Here is a 17,164-nt window from a genome sequence, read left to right as displayed (position 1 = left end):
TGTGGAGCAGTTACTGCAGAATAAGCTGAGTTTAAAATTTAATGCCTGGGAGCTCATCTATGCGAAATCCTCAGATGGTCATTCTTCCACTCGTGAAGAACATGCTTTTTCTTGGTTTGCTTTAGTTTAATCTCGCTGTCCACATGATGAGTTAGTGTGGAGCAGTCACTTTGCAGTAGCTCTTCCAACCTATTTCCTTCTAGATTCATACCCAGAGATGGCTGAAGACATTCAGGTATTGCCCCAAAATGGGACTGATGATCCTTTGGCACTAATTTGGAGTGGCCACAGCTGGAAATATCCCATTCTGTCAGGACACTGCTTCCTGTTACACACTTGCATCCTCTAGCTGTGGTGTTTCCCTAGTTGTGTCACAGATATGAGTGCTGACCTGGACTCAGGTCAAGTAGTGCAACATTGTTAGGTGTGAAGAAGAAAGTGAAACTTTACAGTAAAGGTTGTGAAAATTCCCAAGAGCTGTGCCGTGGCATACCAAAGACGACCCATTGATTTGTGAATTTAGAACCAGGAAAACTTACTGTGGTAGAGGAAAAGGCTTTGTGATATAGTGTGTATGACCTTTGGGGTCTTTGTTCACCTGTGACTGTTGTACTTGCTTTTTGCTATAGTCAAGTCAGGTTATTACTGCCTGAAAGGCATACTATTTTTAGGAAAGCCTTCTGATGCTTTATATGGGTTCATTGACTCCCAATCCTTCTCACCAGAAACAGGGGAATAATGAAGACCTGCATCTCACTTATTTTCATTAGCTTCTTTCATTACTTTCCTATGGTCTCATTAAAGTTTCTTCTTACGTCTTATTTTCTCTGCCTGTCAAAGGTGAACAGTAAAAATGCTAATAAATAATTCAACAAGAATCTTAAATGACTCTTGGGATAGAGATAAATGAAAAACTATAGCAACCAGTATAAGAAAAAAAAGTGTGGTTATAAATGTGCTAATTTTGGCTGGCCTCAAAAGAGATGGTGGAGCAGGTTCTTGAAACGGCCTTGGGGAGGGTGGGGGAGAGAGAAAATACAGGCTCATCTCCCCACTTGGCATCTGTTTAACGAGAGAGGGAGAAGAAATCATTTCCCTTTGCTTGTCCCCTGTTCTTATTTTGCCAGCTCTGGGAGCTGGCAAATCTGTTGGGTGTGTTTGTTCAAGCGATGCTTGGTGCTGTGCTCTGGCGATTCCGTGCTTTGTCTCTATGGGAGTCCCAGCTTCTGGCTGCCATCGATCCTTGCAAGTGTTCACAGTGCAGCTACTTCCCTAAGCCATGGCAGTCAGCATCCTCCAGCATCTTGCTGCGCTTTGAGTACAGGTTCCCTTAAGCACTGAAAGTATAGAAATGTTTTGGGCAGTATTTGTTTTGGGAGGAAAGTTGGCCCCGCTGAATACCAATGAAGTGTTGCTATTGTTTTGTGTTTTTGCCCACTTGCTAGATGTTTTTGATATCTTTTTATTGGCTTGTTATCATATGGTGACTTTTTAATTTATATTTTACTCATAACTTATTGTAGTATTCAGAGTTGATAAATTGGGAAATCAAGGGATTTTTGACTATACACTACAAATACCGAGGAAAGGAAGAGTGTTCGATTTCAGGTGTTTACAATGGTAAGAAGCTAAAATGGTGGAAATCATAGACAGGACTTAACAAGGAACTAGTGTGATGCCGCATAGCATACTGTGATAGAAGTCTTGTAACAAGGTTATAAAAGAAAATCAGTGGAAATTTGTTAGTTGTGTAACCTAATTATTTCAGAAGTGTGGCTTTTAACAGATCAATTTTTTTGCAAGTTATTTAGTATCTGATTCTGTTTTACTTTAAATTGATGGTAGTTCTGCTATTGATTTATGTTAGTTGGGGGATCATGGCTTTAATTCATTCTAGCTATGGTTTCTATCTTGAATTCCTTATTTCAGTTGACCTTTTCACTAGATTAACATATGTAGTGCAAGTAAGCACACAGAGCCAACCTCAGTTACTAGGTGCTACAGGTGTGGTTAGTTGACAAAAGTAGTTGTGCACTTAAGGTATAATAGTTTTTGTGATGAAACCATTTAAGTAGTTTTTGTGGCTTAACCTGATGGGCAGCTAAACACCATGCAGCTGCTTGCTCACTGTTCCCCACCTCCTGGGGAATGGGGAAGAGAATTAAAGGAGAAGAGGGAAGGGAGACTCATGGGTTGAGATAAGACCAATTTAATAATAATATAAAATTAAAACTAATAATGAGAAAATAATAATAAAAATATATACATATATAATGATAACATATACAAACAAGTGATGCACAGTATAATTGCTCACCACCCGGTGACCAACGCCCGTTGCAGGAAGCAATCCTGAAACAGGTTAAGTCCCAACACTGCAATCCTGGGTGAGTGAGAGACATGAAGAGAGAGAGAGAGAATCTGAGCAGAGACCAAGAGAGTCTCTCAAAAGAGAGAATTCCAGCTTCCTGGTCAACCCTTATCTGTATACTGGGCATGATGTTGCATGATATGGAATATTCCATTGGCCCATTTGGCCCTCAGTCCTGGTAAGCTGAAATCACAAGGGGAGTTGTGGGCCCTTTGTCCCGGCCATGCTCCCCTCCAGCCTGTTGTGCTGCACACTGGCAAAACATGGGAAGCTGAAAGGTCCTTGATATCTCAGCACCAACTATAAACATCAGTGTGCTAGCAACGTTCTTCTCGTAACAAATCCCATACTAAATCCAAAGCACAGGGCTCTTCCAGCCACTGAAAACGAAAACTAACTCTGTCCCAGCTGAAACCAGGACAGCATTAGACAGGTGAGTGAAATTATTTGGCAGATGTCTTGGAAGAGTAAGTATCAAGTGGTGGCAAAATTTGGTGCTAGCAAATCTTCTGCCTGCTACTTTCAGCACTGATTGAGCTTCTGTCAGGGGAAGAAAGCCTCTATGAATGTCATCATCTGCTATGTTCAGGAGGGAGAGGACAGAAAGACTATTTCTCACTGAAGTAATGCATTTTTTTTTTTGCCTGTGAAAAAGTATGTATCATTACACAGCAAATGGACTAATACTCAGAGATACCATTTTTTAAAATATAGTAATTTTCTAAACTTCTAAAATGTTTGCAGTGACATTGCCCCAGAGTTACCATTCTACATTTCTCAAAAGACCCGAAGTTTCCAAAGTCAAAATTTGTGTTTCCCTCCTGCTCTTATCTCTGATAGCAACTTGCTTAGAGGAAACCTTCAACCTGCAGTGCTAAATGCCAGCAGCTCACATGAGCATCTCTTAGTGGTGTAGAAGTTTAGAAAATTACTATGTTTTGAAGGTGGTGTTCTGTATGGAAACGTGTGATGTTTAAACAAATTCTCTTTGGCATTCATTATGCAATTCCAACTGTTTAATCAGTTGCTTTTATTGTCTGCTTCCCGCAAGGGAAACTACTGCTCCTAAATTCAATCCTTTTGTAAGTGACAACTGTTTATTTTCCTCTCTGGTGTACTCATTTGTGCAGGATGAGACAAACAAAGCTACCTTAGCTAAAGAAGTTGTCAGGATTATTCAAGGTGTTAATAGAGGGAGGGTGAGATAAGGGAATTGCTGAAGTCAATCAACTTTTCCCTCCTTGTTTACATTCACCCTTATGTATTTTGGTGTACTGACAGTATAATGTCTCTGGTGGTGTCCTTCCTCCCCCTGCTCTTATTCAGCTTTTTCTGAGGTTGCTACAGCAAAGGCAGTTGTTTGGACTGTAAGTCAGTAGCCTGAGTTCTGGCAGTTCTGCAGGTCTTTTGCCTGAGGAACAAGATCTGTGAGTTTCAGCAGTGAATTTTTGGGACAGTTGATCCCATTGCGAGTCCACATGGCCTGCCGAGCAGTTTGCTGTCACGCCATTGTCTGTCTTTGGTCCTTGCTTGGCTTGGTATGGCTTGGTGGAATATCTAAAAGAAGAGCATAGTAGTAAAGGAAGAGGAGATTGATACCGGCATTTGCATGTAAAAGATTAAGAAGACGGTGTTTCCTCATGTTCTTATGTATGCATAATTTGTGCCAGAGGCAGGAAGTTGTGAGGAAGGACACATTGTGAAAGCAAGTATACTTAAGTGAGCCCTGTCTGTATTTAGCACTTGAATATGTCATTTTTTTCTCCTGTGTTTGACTTCCTTAGCAAGATTTACAATGTTAGATAGCAGTACTGTATAATACAATGAAGATAAAAGCTGTCAGATCAAACATGGTGTATTGTTTTATTTTAGCACAAGATGCATTAGTAAGAGGAGCTGGGAGTAAAATGTGAAATTAGTATTCAACAAAGAACACAGATCCTATTGTTAGCTTCTTAAAATTTGACTGGGGTGGGAAGAGGAATAAGTTGTACTAGTGATTTATTTAATTTACTTTATATGAGAATGAATAGGAGGAAACTGCAGTTTCCCTAGAGTGTAAACTAACAAATACATGCCTGCTTACAAGTAAGAGTGGCTGACATGACTCTGTCCTTCACCATGCAGAACGTTCTGGTACTAGAAGAATGAAGCAGTAAGAATATGACTAAATATGTGCATGGATCCTTGAAAGTTGACAGTGTTGGAGGCTTGAGTCAAGTGTGTGTGTGTTTAGATGCTTCACTAGACAACTGTTCTCAGCATTTTCTTGGGTGGAGCTAAGAGTAAATGGATGGGAAGGAGAAGTATCTGGAAATGAACAGAACATAGGACTAGCAGCACAGTTACCTGAATTTTGACTCCTGCTTTTCCTTAACTGTAAGGCAGCCATTTAAATTTGTGTTTCTATTTAGAAAGAGACTATGTAAAGATATCAGTCTGGGTTTTATCCCTGAGTTTTTCAGTGTTTTTGATGTTCTTTCACTACTGCAAAGTCAAGGTCCGTCCTGTTGGAAGCTGAGGAAATTTTCTGAGGAAGTTTCACTATAGGTTTGTTGCATTTTTACATGCTGCTTTAAGTGCCTACTGTTGTTTCCTATCAGAGGCAGGATACTGTGATAGCCAAGATACTTAGGATCTTAGCCAATACAATGGTTTTTGTTTGTTTATATTGAATTGTTATACCTGTGCTTGAACCATCTCAGATTTATGGAGGAAGTCCTGAAGTCCGCAAATTAAAATTTCTGTGCTTTAAATAGAACAAACAGAGCTTCAAAAGTATTTAAGAAGCAGTAAGGAAGCTACATAACACTGTTCTTTCTGTTGCTGCTTTTATCCAAAATAAAGCTTAAGGTTAACCTCTGAGCTTTAGTTTCTTATGTGTAAAATAGCATAATTTATTTTGAATACACAAGAAGGAAAGTGTAATCGTTGCTGTTAAGGTATGCTCACTTGAGTAATCTTCAGAATTTATTGCAGCAATTTCTAATTCTGGTATGATGCATGTTTCTCTGTTCTCCATACGTTGTGATGTATGACTGTGTTCTAACATACATCTTCTTTTTTTCTTTAGTGTTTTTATATTGTTTTCCTGCAATTTCTCTTTTTGGTCTTTTCCCTCAAATCAACACCTTCTGTATATATCTTTTGGAGCAAATAGACATGTTGCTTTTTGGTGGTTCTGGTAAGTAGCCCGTTGCAACCTGAGCTATTCCTTTCTGGGCTTATAACCTTAGATTAGAGTATATTATTGCATATGTTAAAGCTGAAACAGTTAATGGTATTCATGTAACAGTGGGGTGAATAGTAATAAGCCCTCCTTGATTAGTTTTTTTTTCTTTTGAAAAGTTGTATACAAGTTGTGTTATAGGCTGCACAATGTGGTTGGCATCAAAGAGCTCTTTTCTGGCCTGTCCAATGTGAATCTTTACTATATTTATAAAAAAAGAAAAACTTCTTAAATTTTCTGTTAAAATGCCATTTAAAAAATAAAAATAAAAAAAGTTTGCATTGTTCCATGGTAAAGCATGTTCACAAGATATTGGATGTGTGGGTTTTTTGGGGGGGATGTTATTTCAGTCAGAGATTAATCAAGACCTGTGAGAGACAATGCATCATTTTTTTGTTGGTAGTGGTTGCTTTCAGTATAACTTAAGTAACAGAGGAGATTGGGGTGCATCTACACTGTCATCTTAGTTTGGATCAGGAACAAGCTTCCTCCTTGTTACCGCTTACCACGTGTTGTTTTGCATCATGGAATGATGTCAGAGTATGCAAACTTAATTCCATTTGGATGAACCTTAAAAGAAAGGTGCAATTTAAGGTGCTCCTTTTGCACTCCAGACACCAATGAGCATACAGTCTGTGGGACCAGACTAGAGATAGTCTGCAGTATGGCATTTCAAACATATACATCATGGATATGACATGCTCAGCACATCTCATTCCGCAGACCCACGCTTATTGCATCATTCTGCTTGCTACTGTAGACGTAGCCTTTGGCAAGTGGTTAAAACAAGTACAGATGATAAGGATGTTCTTTGCTTTTTGTCTCATAAATACCATAGCAGACCTAGAGGAAATAACATGTTGGATAAAGTCCTCATCCTGTCAATAATGATGATTCCAATGTATGTTGAACCCTAATTAGAGCACGGTTTTGCAGGCCCTGTGTCTCCATTGTTGAGACTGCTTAACTCCTAATTGTCTGACAGCGTTTCCTACCCTGCTTCTGGAAGCTCTCAAAGGAGGTTGTAGCAAGAGATCAGCTGGCATCCTTCTCTCTCCCTTTAAGTTCATTCCTGTATCTTAGTATGGTGCAAATCATGATTGACCAAGCAAGTTAGGATGCTTTTGGATGATATCAGAGCCTATGTCTCAGGAGAAAAGGGAAGGAGGAAAATTCCCCGTGGAGTTTGACTAGAAAATTGCCAGTTTTGTAGATCGCTTCATTGCTTCTCGATAGCAACATGAAGAGGCATGCTAATATTTTGGCAAAACAATGTTCAGTACAAAAAGCAGTAGTGTGGGAGCTCAGGTCAATGGAAAACACATGGAGTACTGTGGCATCGGGCTTTCAGTCTTAGCTGTAAACAGTGTTGTGAGCATTGAAGATGTTCTTTCACCAACTAGCTTTGTGATATCTGATTTTATTCTCTATACATCTCATGATGCAAGAGCTGTTTATGGGGTTTTTTTTTCTTTTGATTGCACATTTTCGTTTAGGAAGAAATTAACTAGCATGTAATGTCTGTATTTCAGCTGCTGCTGGGTTTGTATCTGCAATATACAGCATTTCCCGAAGCTTTGTTGTTCTGATTGTCCTATACGCTTTCTGCTTCAGCGCGGTGAAGGTAAGCCAGAAAAACAACACTGCAGAAATTCAAAATTTCATGTTCAGAATGCATAATCCAGGGAGATCAGCATTGTTTGGTGCTACATTGTCGTGTTGTTTATCAAGATGAGCCTTACAAGCCATGCTTCAGGTTCTGCCTGTTAGCTACACTGAAATAGATTGAAACTGTAGTAGAAATACTGGAGTAAATGTGTGTCTAATACCTGTGACTGTTTGACTCTTGCATGTATCAGTCTGAAATGATCCATTGAATTTCCCCTCCAAAGATTAACAGCAGCCTTGGCTTAAAAAGCTGCAACTCCTATTGACCTGTATAAGCTAGGCTGAATTTGATCAAAATTCCTAGTAAGATCCGTATTTCTGAAGGAAAAAACATAAAGGATTGTTTTGTTGCTTCATGACAATATGCCTAAGAACTTAAAAGTCCAGCTTGGGCAGACCAGTGGACCATCTAACACACTGATGTGTCTGCATCCACATGGAAATGCAATTTAGGAATTTAATGCAAGCCAGATGACTGTTTGCCGCTCTTTTCCCTAATATTCCACCAGTATCCACAATTGCTGGACCAGGTATGTTGGAGAGTGTGTCCCTGCTTGTTTCATTTGATATCCGTGGACTTGTTGTCTATGACTTTGCCGAGTCCCTTCCTGAATGTGCTGGTCCTGTCTGTCTGTACAACTTTGTGCCAACAAATTCCAGATGTTGACTGCGCTTGCTCTGTGCAAAGCAGTACTGTCCTTCATTGGTTTTAAACTGATCTGCCAATTTCACCAAGTCTTTTCTAGGCGTGGTATTGCAGGATTTGCAGAAGAACTGTTCTGGATTCACCATAGCCATTGCCTTTGCAGTTTTGTAAGCACCAGTCCTATCCCCTGCCAGCCATCTTCTCTTTAAACTGAAGAGTCCCAGCCTTTCTAGTGTCTCCTTGTAAAGCAGCTGCTCTCTAAGGAGTAGCTGAGTTAGTCACCTTACTCTGTGTGTTCTCTTAGTCCATTGTGACCTTCACGTGTGGAGAATAAGTTTGTGTACAATGCTAAGGAGGTGGATGTGCCACTGCTCTGTATGCTGGCAAAATGACTCGCTGCCTTGTTCTTGGTACCCTTCCCAGTGATGCCTGATGTTGTTTTTTTTTTTTGGCAGATGCTGCATTTTGAGCCATATTTAATCTAAAGCTTTTTTTTTTTTCCAGTTAATGTATGTCCCCTGTGTTTTTTGTTTTATTTAAAAAATAGCAATGAAATTTTGGCTGTCTTCAAATCCGCTGTAAAATTCTCAGTGACCAGAGTAACAACATAATTTCATCTTAGACTTGTGATAAAGTTTCTGCTTTAAGGGGTAGTCTTTTGACAGTGTTTCATTACAGGCTAGATGCTGTCGGTGCCTGTGCAGGGGTGCACCAGGATGTGCAGTGATTTACAATCTGCTCTTGACATCTTGTGGGCATACGTGAGAGGAGGCTTTCTGGTGGTACACACACAGAGATCCCAGTATGAGGTTCTACAACAGCCAAGGATGTGTTGTGTCAACACCCAGGCTGGCAATTTACACAGATGAGAGGGACGATCAGATGTTTCTTTAATGGAATTCTTTTAAGGAACAGAAGTGTTTCTATAATGGCTTTTAACTATTTTCCACTTAAAATTTTGAATAGAAGCCTTAAATCAAAAAAGGTCAATTATAATGCCTTAATGATCTCTTGCAGATGATCAGAGCTGGCTGTGCGTGTGTTTTTAACCACTCCCAATAGTAAGGTAAATGTGTTAAGCCACCATTATATCTTGCCCCTGGGTGGCTTGCAGCCTTACACAATAAATTATGGCAACTCAGCTGCTGAGCAGTGCTGCGTTAAGACACTTTAAAATGAATGTCTTTGAACATGTGGTGTACTCCCAGGGAATCTCCTGTTGCCAGGCTCACCCAATATATGGGTTACACTGGTTTGACTTGACCCAGCTATGTGATGTTAGAAAGCTTAACTGCTTCTTATGCAGTTTCTTAAAGTAGCTAGTATTCCTGCTACTGTTTTCTGGCTATATTAATGATTCAGAAGCTAGTATCTGGGAAGGAAAAGGTGGCTCTCTCTAAGGATGAACAGAATGAGAAAAATCTATAACTGGGGGGAGAAACAATGAGAAAAATAGAGCTATTTGGAAGGAAGGAATTGAGTTGAACCACTGTTCAACAGGCAAATATCTGGGGAAATGATTTATTTTTTTTTTTTCCCCCCTAAGGTTAGCAGAGGGCAATTCACTAGTAGAGGGTTAGGAAAGTTGTGACAGATACTTTAAAAAATAGTTTTGTAAGCAGTATTGAAGAAAAGTGTCTTAAAATATTCTACAGACTCCTTTCTCAGCATAATTCTTAAAATTACAGCATGCAGGTAGCTTTGTAGATAAGCAATCTCCTTGTGGATTAGACTTCAAACTGCTTAGAAATATGCTTTTAATGCTACCTTGAAGTTGTAGAGTGCTGTGAAAGATTTACAAGATATCTGTTGTAAATTACCAATATTAAGTGCAGACTTTCTGTTCACACAGAAATTAAAGTTAATTTGAATTTTTATGGCACTGTTCTTCTGAAGGCACTTCTGAGGAGGTTAATTTAAAGCATGTGAAGATGATTCCACTTGCTTCAGCTCATAATTTCAGTCTACTGGGGTGCTTGAAATTTCATACATTTTTTTTCTTCTAGATGTTATGAAATAAGCACTTGTGTTAACCCTTCTAGTTCTTCAGTCAGGTCCAGAGATTTTTTTTTTCCTTTTGGGCAGTTGTCTGTGACATTGCAAGAGAATGATTCTTTGTTTGATGGAGGAGTAGAAATTGACTTAACTGTAAGAGAAGAATCTGTTCCTGAATAGGGACCACTGTGAAAGGTGGTCTAACACCCTTGTGAGAAACTAAAACTGTTTTGATATTTAGTGAGCAACAACTCAACAACTGAGCCTAATCAAATGGAAATTGGGGTTTGGATGCACTAGAAGTTGCAGAGCTTAACTTGAAGCTGAGCAAATGCCATAGTCCGTTTCAGTGAGGTGTTTGCACAATGATGATAAGTACATAGTTTTCTTTAAGATAGAAATGGCATCTCGTCCACACTTAGACATTACAGCTGCTCTTTATTTTTTTTATTTGTAGTTTACTCTTTTCATTTTTAGTCAGTTTGGCAAAACCAACAGAGCAAAATTCTCAGTATTTATGGAGGTCGAAAAATCATCACAATCAAAAACATGAAGGGCAGGGAAATACGATGGACTTTCTGGCACAGAATTTCTGAGTCGCAAAGCTTATTTCTTGGCTGAAATGTAGCATCCTCACATGTAAACTCTGTTTATTGGCAGAACATCTTACAGCTCAGCAGGTGTAACTAGCAGAGTTCTATTTCCTGAAATAAATAGCAGAGGAGAATGGATCTCTAAGTGGTTTTGTGCTTTTTCCTGGTGAACAATTGCTCCCATCAAATGCCAAGGCTGAAGACCCATTCCAGTGGTATCAGGCTTGAGCCTCTCCTTCCTTAAGTGGTTCTTGTGTTCTAATTATTTGTTATCTTGCAGAGTGAAATAGTCTAGCCTCTGTGTATGTTAGTTATTCCAAAAGGAAAGATATATTATTCCTGAAGAAGTTCATTAGAAAAATAATTAATTTACCACAATTTTCTTTTTGTTAAAATAAGTAAACAATGTTCATTTTATAATAGATCTATGTTCTTAAGTGAGTTTTTGTTCATTTTTAGAACAGAACATGTATGCATATGTACAATAGTTTTGATTTAGCTGCAGTCAAACTTTGAAAGGATTTTAGAATAACAGATTCACAGAATTAATTATTTGCTCTAGAACTCCGATTTTAGAAAAATTAAGTAAGAATCAAGCAATTCTTATGGGATGTGTCCACAAAACAGTGTAAGTACTCAGGTTAACTTTCAACATGCGAAAATAAGCTCTGAGAATTGAGACAAATAGGCATGGGCTGAAATCCTGTGCCTTGTCCAGACTGATTTTGCTGTTGAGTTATGTTGTACAAAACCAACTGATAGTGTCTATGAAAGCGCAGCTGCAGTATAGACATATCATTAGTTTAACTTAATAATTGTCATAGATTTTAGTTCTGATAAGTTGCCTGAGGAAAGTTATACAATATTCTTGATTTGAGAGTTCATCCTGTGATTTGCAGACAGAATTTGATGTGTCCAGTGAGTCCATCTGGCCCTCCCTTTCTTTCCGAATGACCTTGCAGCATCTTTGCCATCGCCTGACCAGAAATGTTTCTCTCCTGTGGCTAAAATGCATGTATCACCTAAAAGAGGATGGACAGATCTCCAGTCTTCTGCCGACAGTGAATGTGTGGGTTGGATCATGTGGCAGGCTGCTTGATCAGAAGCACGTGATGTGTTTTGGGATGTGGCTGCATGCTGCGCATCTGGTGGAAATGGGGTGTCTATGCAACCAAACACGTGCTTTCCACACGACTAAAATAAGGGACACTTTGTTACAAGGCCAAGTGCAAACTTACCGCGTGGTGAAGAGACCTGTGTTTGAGTTGTGTGGCTCAGACACTCAGAGGAGGAACAGGGATGTGTTGTTTGGAGGTGACGGAGAAGTGAAGGGGTCCCACTTGCTGCAGCCAAGTAATCAACTCCCCTCCTCAGAGTGCTCCTCAGCAGCTGTGCCCTTGCTTGCTGTTCGTGTTGAGAAACTGTGGGTCTGTGGTTTGTTGGGACTTCCTCTGGTGGTGCCACTGCTGGACTGATCAATTTTCTTTTTGTTTAATAAAAAAAAAAAAAAAAAAAACCAAAAATGTTCACAATAGGAAGTACAGAGTATTGCATCTAAAATTATAGCAGATAATTTCTCCAGAAAACCCCAAAACACAAAACAGCTGGAATTCCAGATCTCCATCTGTGTGTTTGAGACCTTGAGGACTGACGGACAGGACGCTGTTCATCACTGTTGTCAAAGGAGGATATTGCAGAGCAGGTTTTCAAGTTGCTGTCTGACATAACTGCTGAACAGAAGTCATTCCCTCTGGTGATGATACAAAGTCACCTGATCTAGTTGGAGATATCCCTGTTCCTTGCAGGGGGGTTGGACTAGATGACCTTTGAAGGTCCCTTCCAGCCCTAACGGTTCTATGATTCTATGATTCTATGATTTTTGTTTCACAGTCATGTTATCCCAGTGATGCGAAGGTGGCTTGGTTACAGCTTTCAGGTGCTGTAAAACATCTCTTCATACTTCTTATCACATGACACATCCCTGTCATGAGTGATGCCACACCAGCTGCTTATCCAGCCTTACAAACAACAATACTGTGAACTTGATTTCAGACGAGAGAAGAAAAATGTCTTAGCTTCTGAAGTGCAAAGACCTGAGTTTCTCCTGCTTGTTTTGAGATTTTTCTTTATCTGCCAGGCCTCTTTTTAATGATACCATCACTCCTTATTCCAGTTCTTTCCAGGTCCTCTAGTAAATGAAAGAACTTTCATTTACTTTTGTTTATTAAAAAGCTCTAAATCTAAACATGGTTTTACCACCTCTTTTGGTCATTCTTTGGATTGTTACCTCTAATAGCAGCAATTTTTCAGCTCGCTACTTTTTTGAAGCTATTGGGTAACTGAGTTTAGTTTAAAATTATCTGCGTTCACTTCAGCCTGGCTTTATTTCTGATCTCAGTTTCAGTCCTGTAATCTTGAACAGAAATTGGCAGCTCTAATAGCTACCTTAGCTTTGATATATGAAAGGGTTATCTCTTTTTCCTGGAGAAGGTGTTTTTATTTTCAGATATTACATCCATCAAATTGGAGACATGGGAACTTCTGTGCCATCTTTTTCACTTGAGTAGAATTGCCTGGTGTGCTGATTTTTGTCTCCCACTCCATTTGTTTTGTGATCTGGGCCCAAATATTTAACATATATTTCTAAAAACAGTCAGGTATGCCCTCCTGCTTTTTCCACAGGTAGTCAGTCTGGAATTTAGCCATCTTGATATCTGGCTTTAGCATTCCAGCGCGTCAGTGTGTTGCTGTGGGGCAGAAGAGCACATCCCAGAAGGTTTCTGCAATCAGTCAGTCCTCTTCATTCTGTTCCAGTCAGCTGGTTTGGATTGGAAAATTATCCAGAACCAGTTAATTACCTGTCATCCAGATTGTTTGTTTTTAAACTGCTTAAGGAACCTATGGTTTATCTTAATAGCCTAGAAAAATTTCAGATTTTAGACTTGGGTCAGAAAAATTAAGCTTATGTGAGTGTGTTCATATGTGGCAGAGCTGCTTCCTCCAGCTCTCTGTTAAGTGTATTTTTTTTTTTAATGGAAGTTATATAGTTTCCATTACCTTGTACCTGAAGAAAGGATTTTCTAGTAACTTATTTATCGCTTCAATAGACAGTTACTAAAAATCCTATGTGTATTTTAAACCATTCTCAGCTCACATTAATGTAGTTTGGTTTGTTGTTTAATGAGTTTTAAACTCATTTATCAGGATAACAATGCTTCTTGATTCCTGTTTTCAACAATGTAGGCTTCATCTGTATACTAATAATTTTGAAATATTTGTCTAAGGGTTTTATAATGGGAAAGAATTACAAGTATACGTCTCTCTCAATCTGCTAAGACTGCCCAAATAAATTTCTAAACAACACCGAATGGGCCCATGTGTATAGACAGAATTCCCGGATGTGTAAGTGACCAAAACTAGAAGTATAGGATTATTAGACAGCTTTATTTCTACCACATAAAATACTTCCAGCTCTGTTGGAGGTTTTTAAGACAAGGCTCATCAATTTTATGTACTTTCCAATTTAGAAACCCATGGGGTTCAAGCAAGAGCTGTTAAGAGTGTTAATTTTGGAGAGAATTGTCAGATATCACCCGTTTCAGTGAGCGATGTTTGCAGCCATAGTCAGACTTGCACTTTAGTCATAACTTCGATAGCTATGCCCTTAGTTTTCTGTTTGTATAACATGAACTTGTTGTCCAGATATAGCAGAAAAGGTAAATGATGTCTGCAGAATCTTATATGGCCCAGGTTTACTCTTACAGAAGTATGTCACTGTATAGGAATGTAGAAATCTGCACTCTTCTTGTTTAAGATAAACTCACCATTATGTCAAACATGAGTGTTCATGCCCCTTGCTTGAAGTTGTTGCTCGTCTTACCTTCTAGCCAAGTAATCTTCGTCACAGACCAGGACCCTGTTGTGTAAATTGGTGTGAGCACACACATGTGTACCTTTGCCTCAGTCCTATCCTTATGTGTTTTAAATTTCAGCAATGAAAATACAGTCACAGATAACAGCTGGGAGTGCACAGAAACAGAGACAACGTTGCTCAGAATGGGTAGTGATGTCTGTATTCTGGTAGCTTATCACTTGTCAGGTTTTTGGAGCTCTTGTGAGAAAGTAATATTTTGTTTTCCATGGATGATGGGTAGATAAGGCTGGTGGGCATCTCTCCCTAGAGTTTGTCTCTAACCAGTTTTACAAGAGGTCTGTGAATAATTCATGTTTCCTGGTTGTTAGTGTTCACTGAAAACAAGTATCCATTGTAATACAGTTAAGCTTGTAGTTAACCTTGTAGAGAACAAGTAGCTGTTATCGTTTTCTCTTACCTTTGGGCATGAGGGAAGGATTCTCTTTTACAGTCTCATTCAGAAAGTTTTCATATGTTCAGAAATAGGATGATAGTATTTCTTTATATTTACCATTGTATGTGTGGAATGGCTGACTGTCAACAGCTGTTCTGCATGTTGTTTGATATGAGCGATAGCATGGATCCATGATGAAGCCAGGGAGAGGAAGTAAGAAAAAAATTGGTTGAATAATGGTGAAATCGCGAGAGAGTGGAAAATTAGATGGTGCCTGGTTTTTGTGAATATTTGGAGTTTGTCTCTGTATTTAAAAAGCCAGTCAGTATGCAAACCCCTTCAGTGATGCTAATGCTGCAGCAGTCTGCAAAGTCTTTGAGTTGAGAGGAATGTTCCCTTTGGTAGCAAGAATTTCTGTTTACCACAATGGTTCTGCTGTGTTCAGAGCACTTTGTCTCTGGAGTAGGACATATGCTTTATTTTAGCATATCTTTGAAAGATAAGTTTGCTACATGCATGTTTTTGGGGTTTTTGAAAAGGAAGAAAGAAGCAAAAAGGATGAATAATGTAGGACAGAAAACTGCTATCGCCACTTTTTAAAAATACATTTGCCTCCCCACCTTTACCAGTGGTGAAAGGCTTGTAAGTTCAAAGACACCTTTATCTTCCTTTTTAGTGGGTTGTTTTGGGATTAGGTGATTCTGTGGTTGAAATGGAACATCACCACCCCAACCACTGGGTCTGCTGTAACTCATCACTTTCATCTTTAACTCTGTAAGTCCATTTCATTTGTTTTAAAAATGACTATGGGAGTTTCTGCATAAAAGTCAAAACTGTGTATGAAAGCACTACATGTCACCTCAACAGAATGAAGTAAAGTAGAAAGTCAAACTCCTTGTCTAGTATGACAGATAATACCAGCTTCCAAGAGTAAAACCTGTCATTCCTGTTTTCCCACTGAGAAGAATCATTGTCCAATTATCAGCTATATTGTTTTTTTCATCTTTTTAATTTAAAGCTCTACCAGGCATCATTAGTGGGGGAGGAAAATGACAAAATGGAGCCGAGTACACCACACTGATGCTGGAGCAATGACGCCTTTGTTCATTCTCATCTTTTGTACAACATTGTGTAGCATTATTCTGGAAAATCCTGCTCTCTAGGCACGTAAAAAATATCGATGCCTGTCCTGCCTGCCTTCCTGGCTCGCTGACAGCTGAGCTTTGAGGTGACAATGGCACTTTGCACAGGCCAGCCAAATGCAGAAGCTGTGTGTAATATACAGAAAATATGGAAGTAAAGAGGTCCTAAGACATTAATCTGAGGAATCAGCCATGTGCAGTTTTGCGGGAGAAACAGAGCGGAATGATTTCTCAAACTGACTATACCCAGGTATATTGCTGGACTCTCTATAGTATTTTGCTTTCTAAATAAGTTGGAAGGCAAAGGGACAGTAATACACTAGAAGCTGCTGGGTGGATCTGTATGCAGTTGTGTTGCCCTGGGAATGCAATGAATGTTTGTATAGGCTGTGATTCAGCCATTTTCAGAACATTTTGACTCCAGCTAGTTTTCTTTGGTGTTTTGAAGAATATGAATTTCTTATTTGAGAGGGAACCTGGGAAAATTTAACCCGAAATGTATTTGGGCCCAAAACTTGGAACAGCAAAATGAAGAGTGGAATTGGATGGCGAAGTTTAACTTGTCAAACAAATGATGCTGGATTCTTTCAGTAATACTGTGTAACTCTCTCTTTCGTTTGTAATGACTGGTTTAAGTAGGATTGTTTGATAGAACTAGATGCTTCTTTCTTTCATCTTTGTGAGGTTTGGTAGTATGATGAGAGGAAGGTGATTTGAATTAAAATTTTGCTTCTGTGATATCAGTTATTAGGATAATAGGAATTTCATCATTAAATTCCAAAGAAACCTCATGTTGCAAAAAGTGGTTTGTTGCTTAACAGCAAATTACTTTGTCTTATCCAGCTATTCTTTGCCCCTGTAAGAAATTAAGTCTTTCTTAATTTAAGTCAGCCCTGCTAAGAAATCACGTATATCACTGGGCAAAATAAGATGAATAAACCCACTTTATTCTGTGAAAGTGTTGGTCTTGTACAAATTGTGAAGTTTGTCAAGCAAAAGATATACTGCGGAAGGTGCCTTGCTTGTGCTAGCTGAACAAGGCTTAAAGTTTCACAGATCCTACAAGCATTGTCTCTCAAAACCTATCTAGAAAGTGCTATGATGTCAGAATCTGGTAACCTCACATTCACTTCATCAGGTAGACATTGTGTGGAGGCACTGAACAAGCCTAATAAGTGAAACAACCGCGGATCTGATTCACTGAGTTTGTGTC

General features: G+C 39.1%; 1 protein-coding gene across 2 annotated transcripts in view; it reads left to right on the top strand.

Annotated features, from left to right (window-relative positions):
- The window catches only part of PCNX2 (pecanex 2), a 152,441-nt gene that overhangs the window by 49,537 nt on the left and 85,740 nt on the right, over window positions 1-17,164 (top strand). For both annotated transcript variants that reach the window (XM_086627478.1, XM_086627483.1), the window contains 2 exons: window positions 5,445-5,555; window positions 7,133-7,224. In XM_086627478.1, the coding sequence (XP_086483604.1) occupies window positions 5,445-5,555; window positions 7,133-7,224 (203 nt within the window). The remainder of the gene's footprint in view (window positions 1-5,444; window positions 5,556-7,132; window positions 7,225-17,164) is intronic.

This window comes from Tauraco erythrolophus, chromosome 2 (genome assembly GCF_009769465.1).
Source record: "Tauraco erythrolophus isolate bTauEry1 chromosome 2, bTauEry1.pri, whole genome shotgun sequence".
Lineage (NCBI taxonomy): Eukaryota > Metazoa > Chordata > Aves > Musophagiformes > Musophagidae > Tauraco > Tauraco erythrolophus.
Note: the sequence above shows the minus strand (reverse complement) of the source record. Positions and strands in the feature narration are given on the sequence as shown.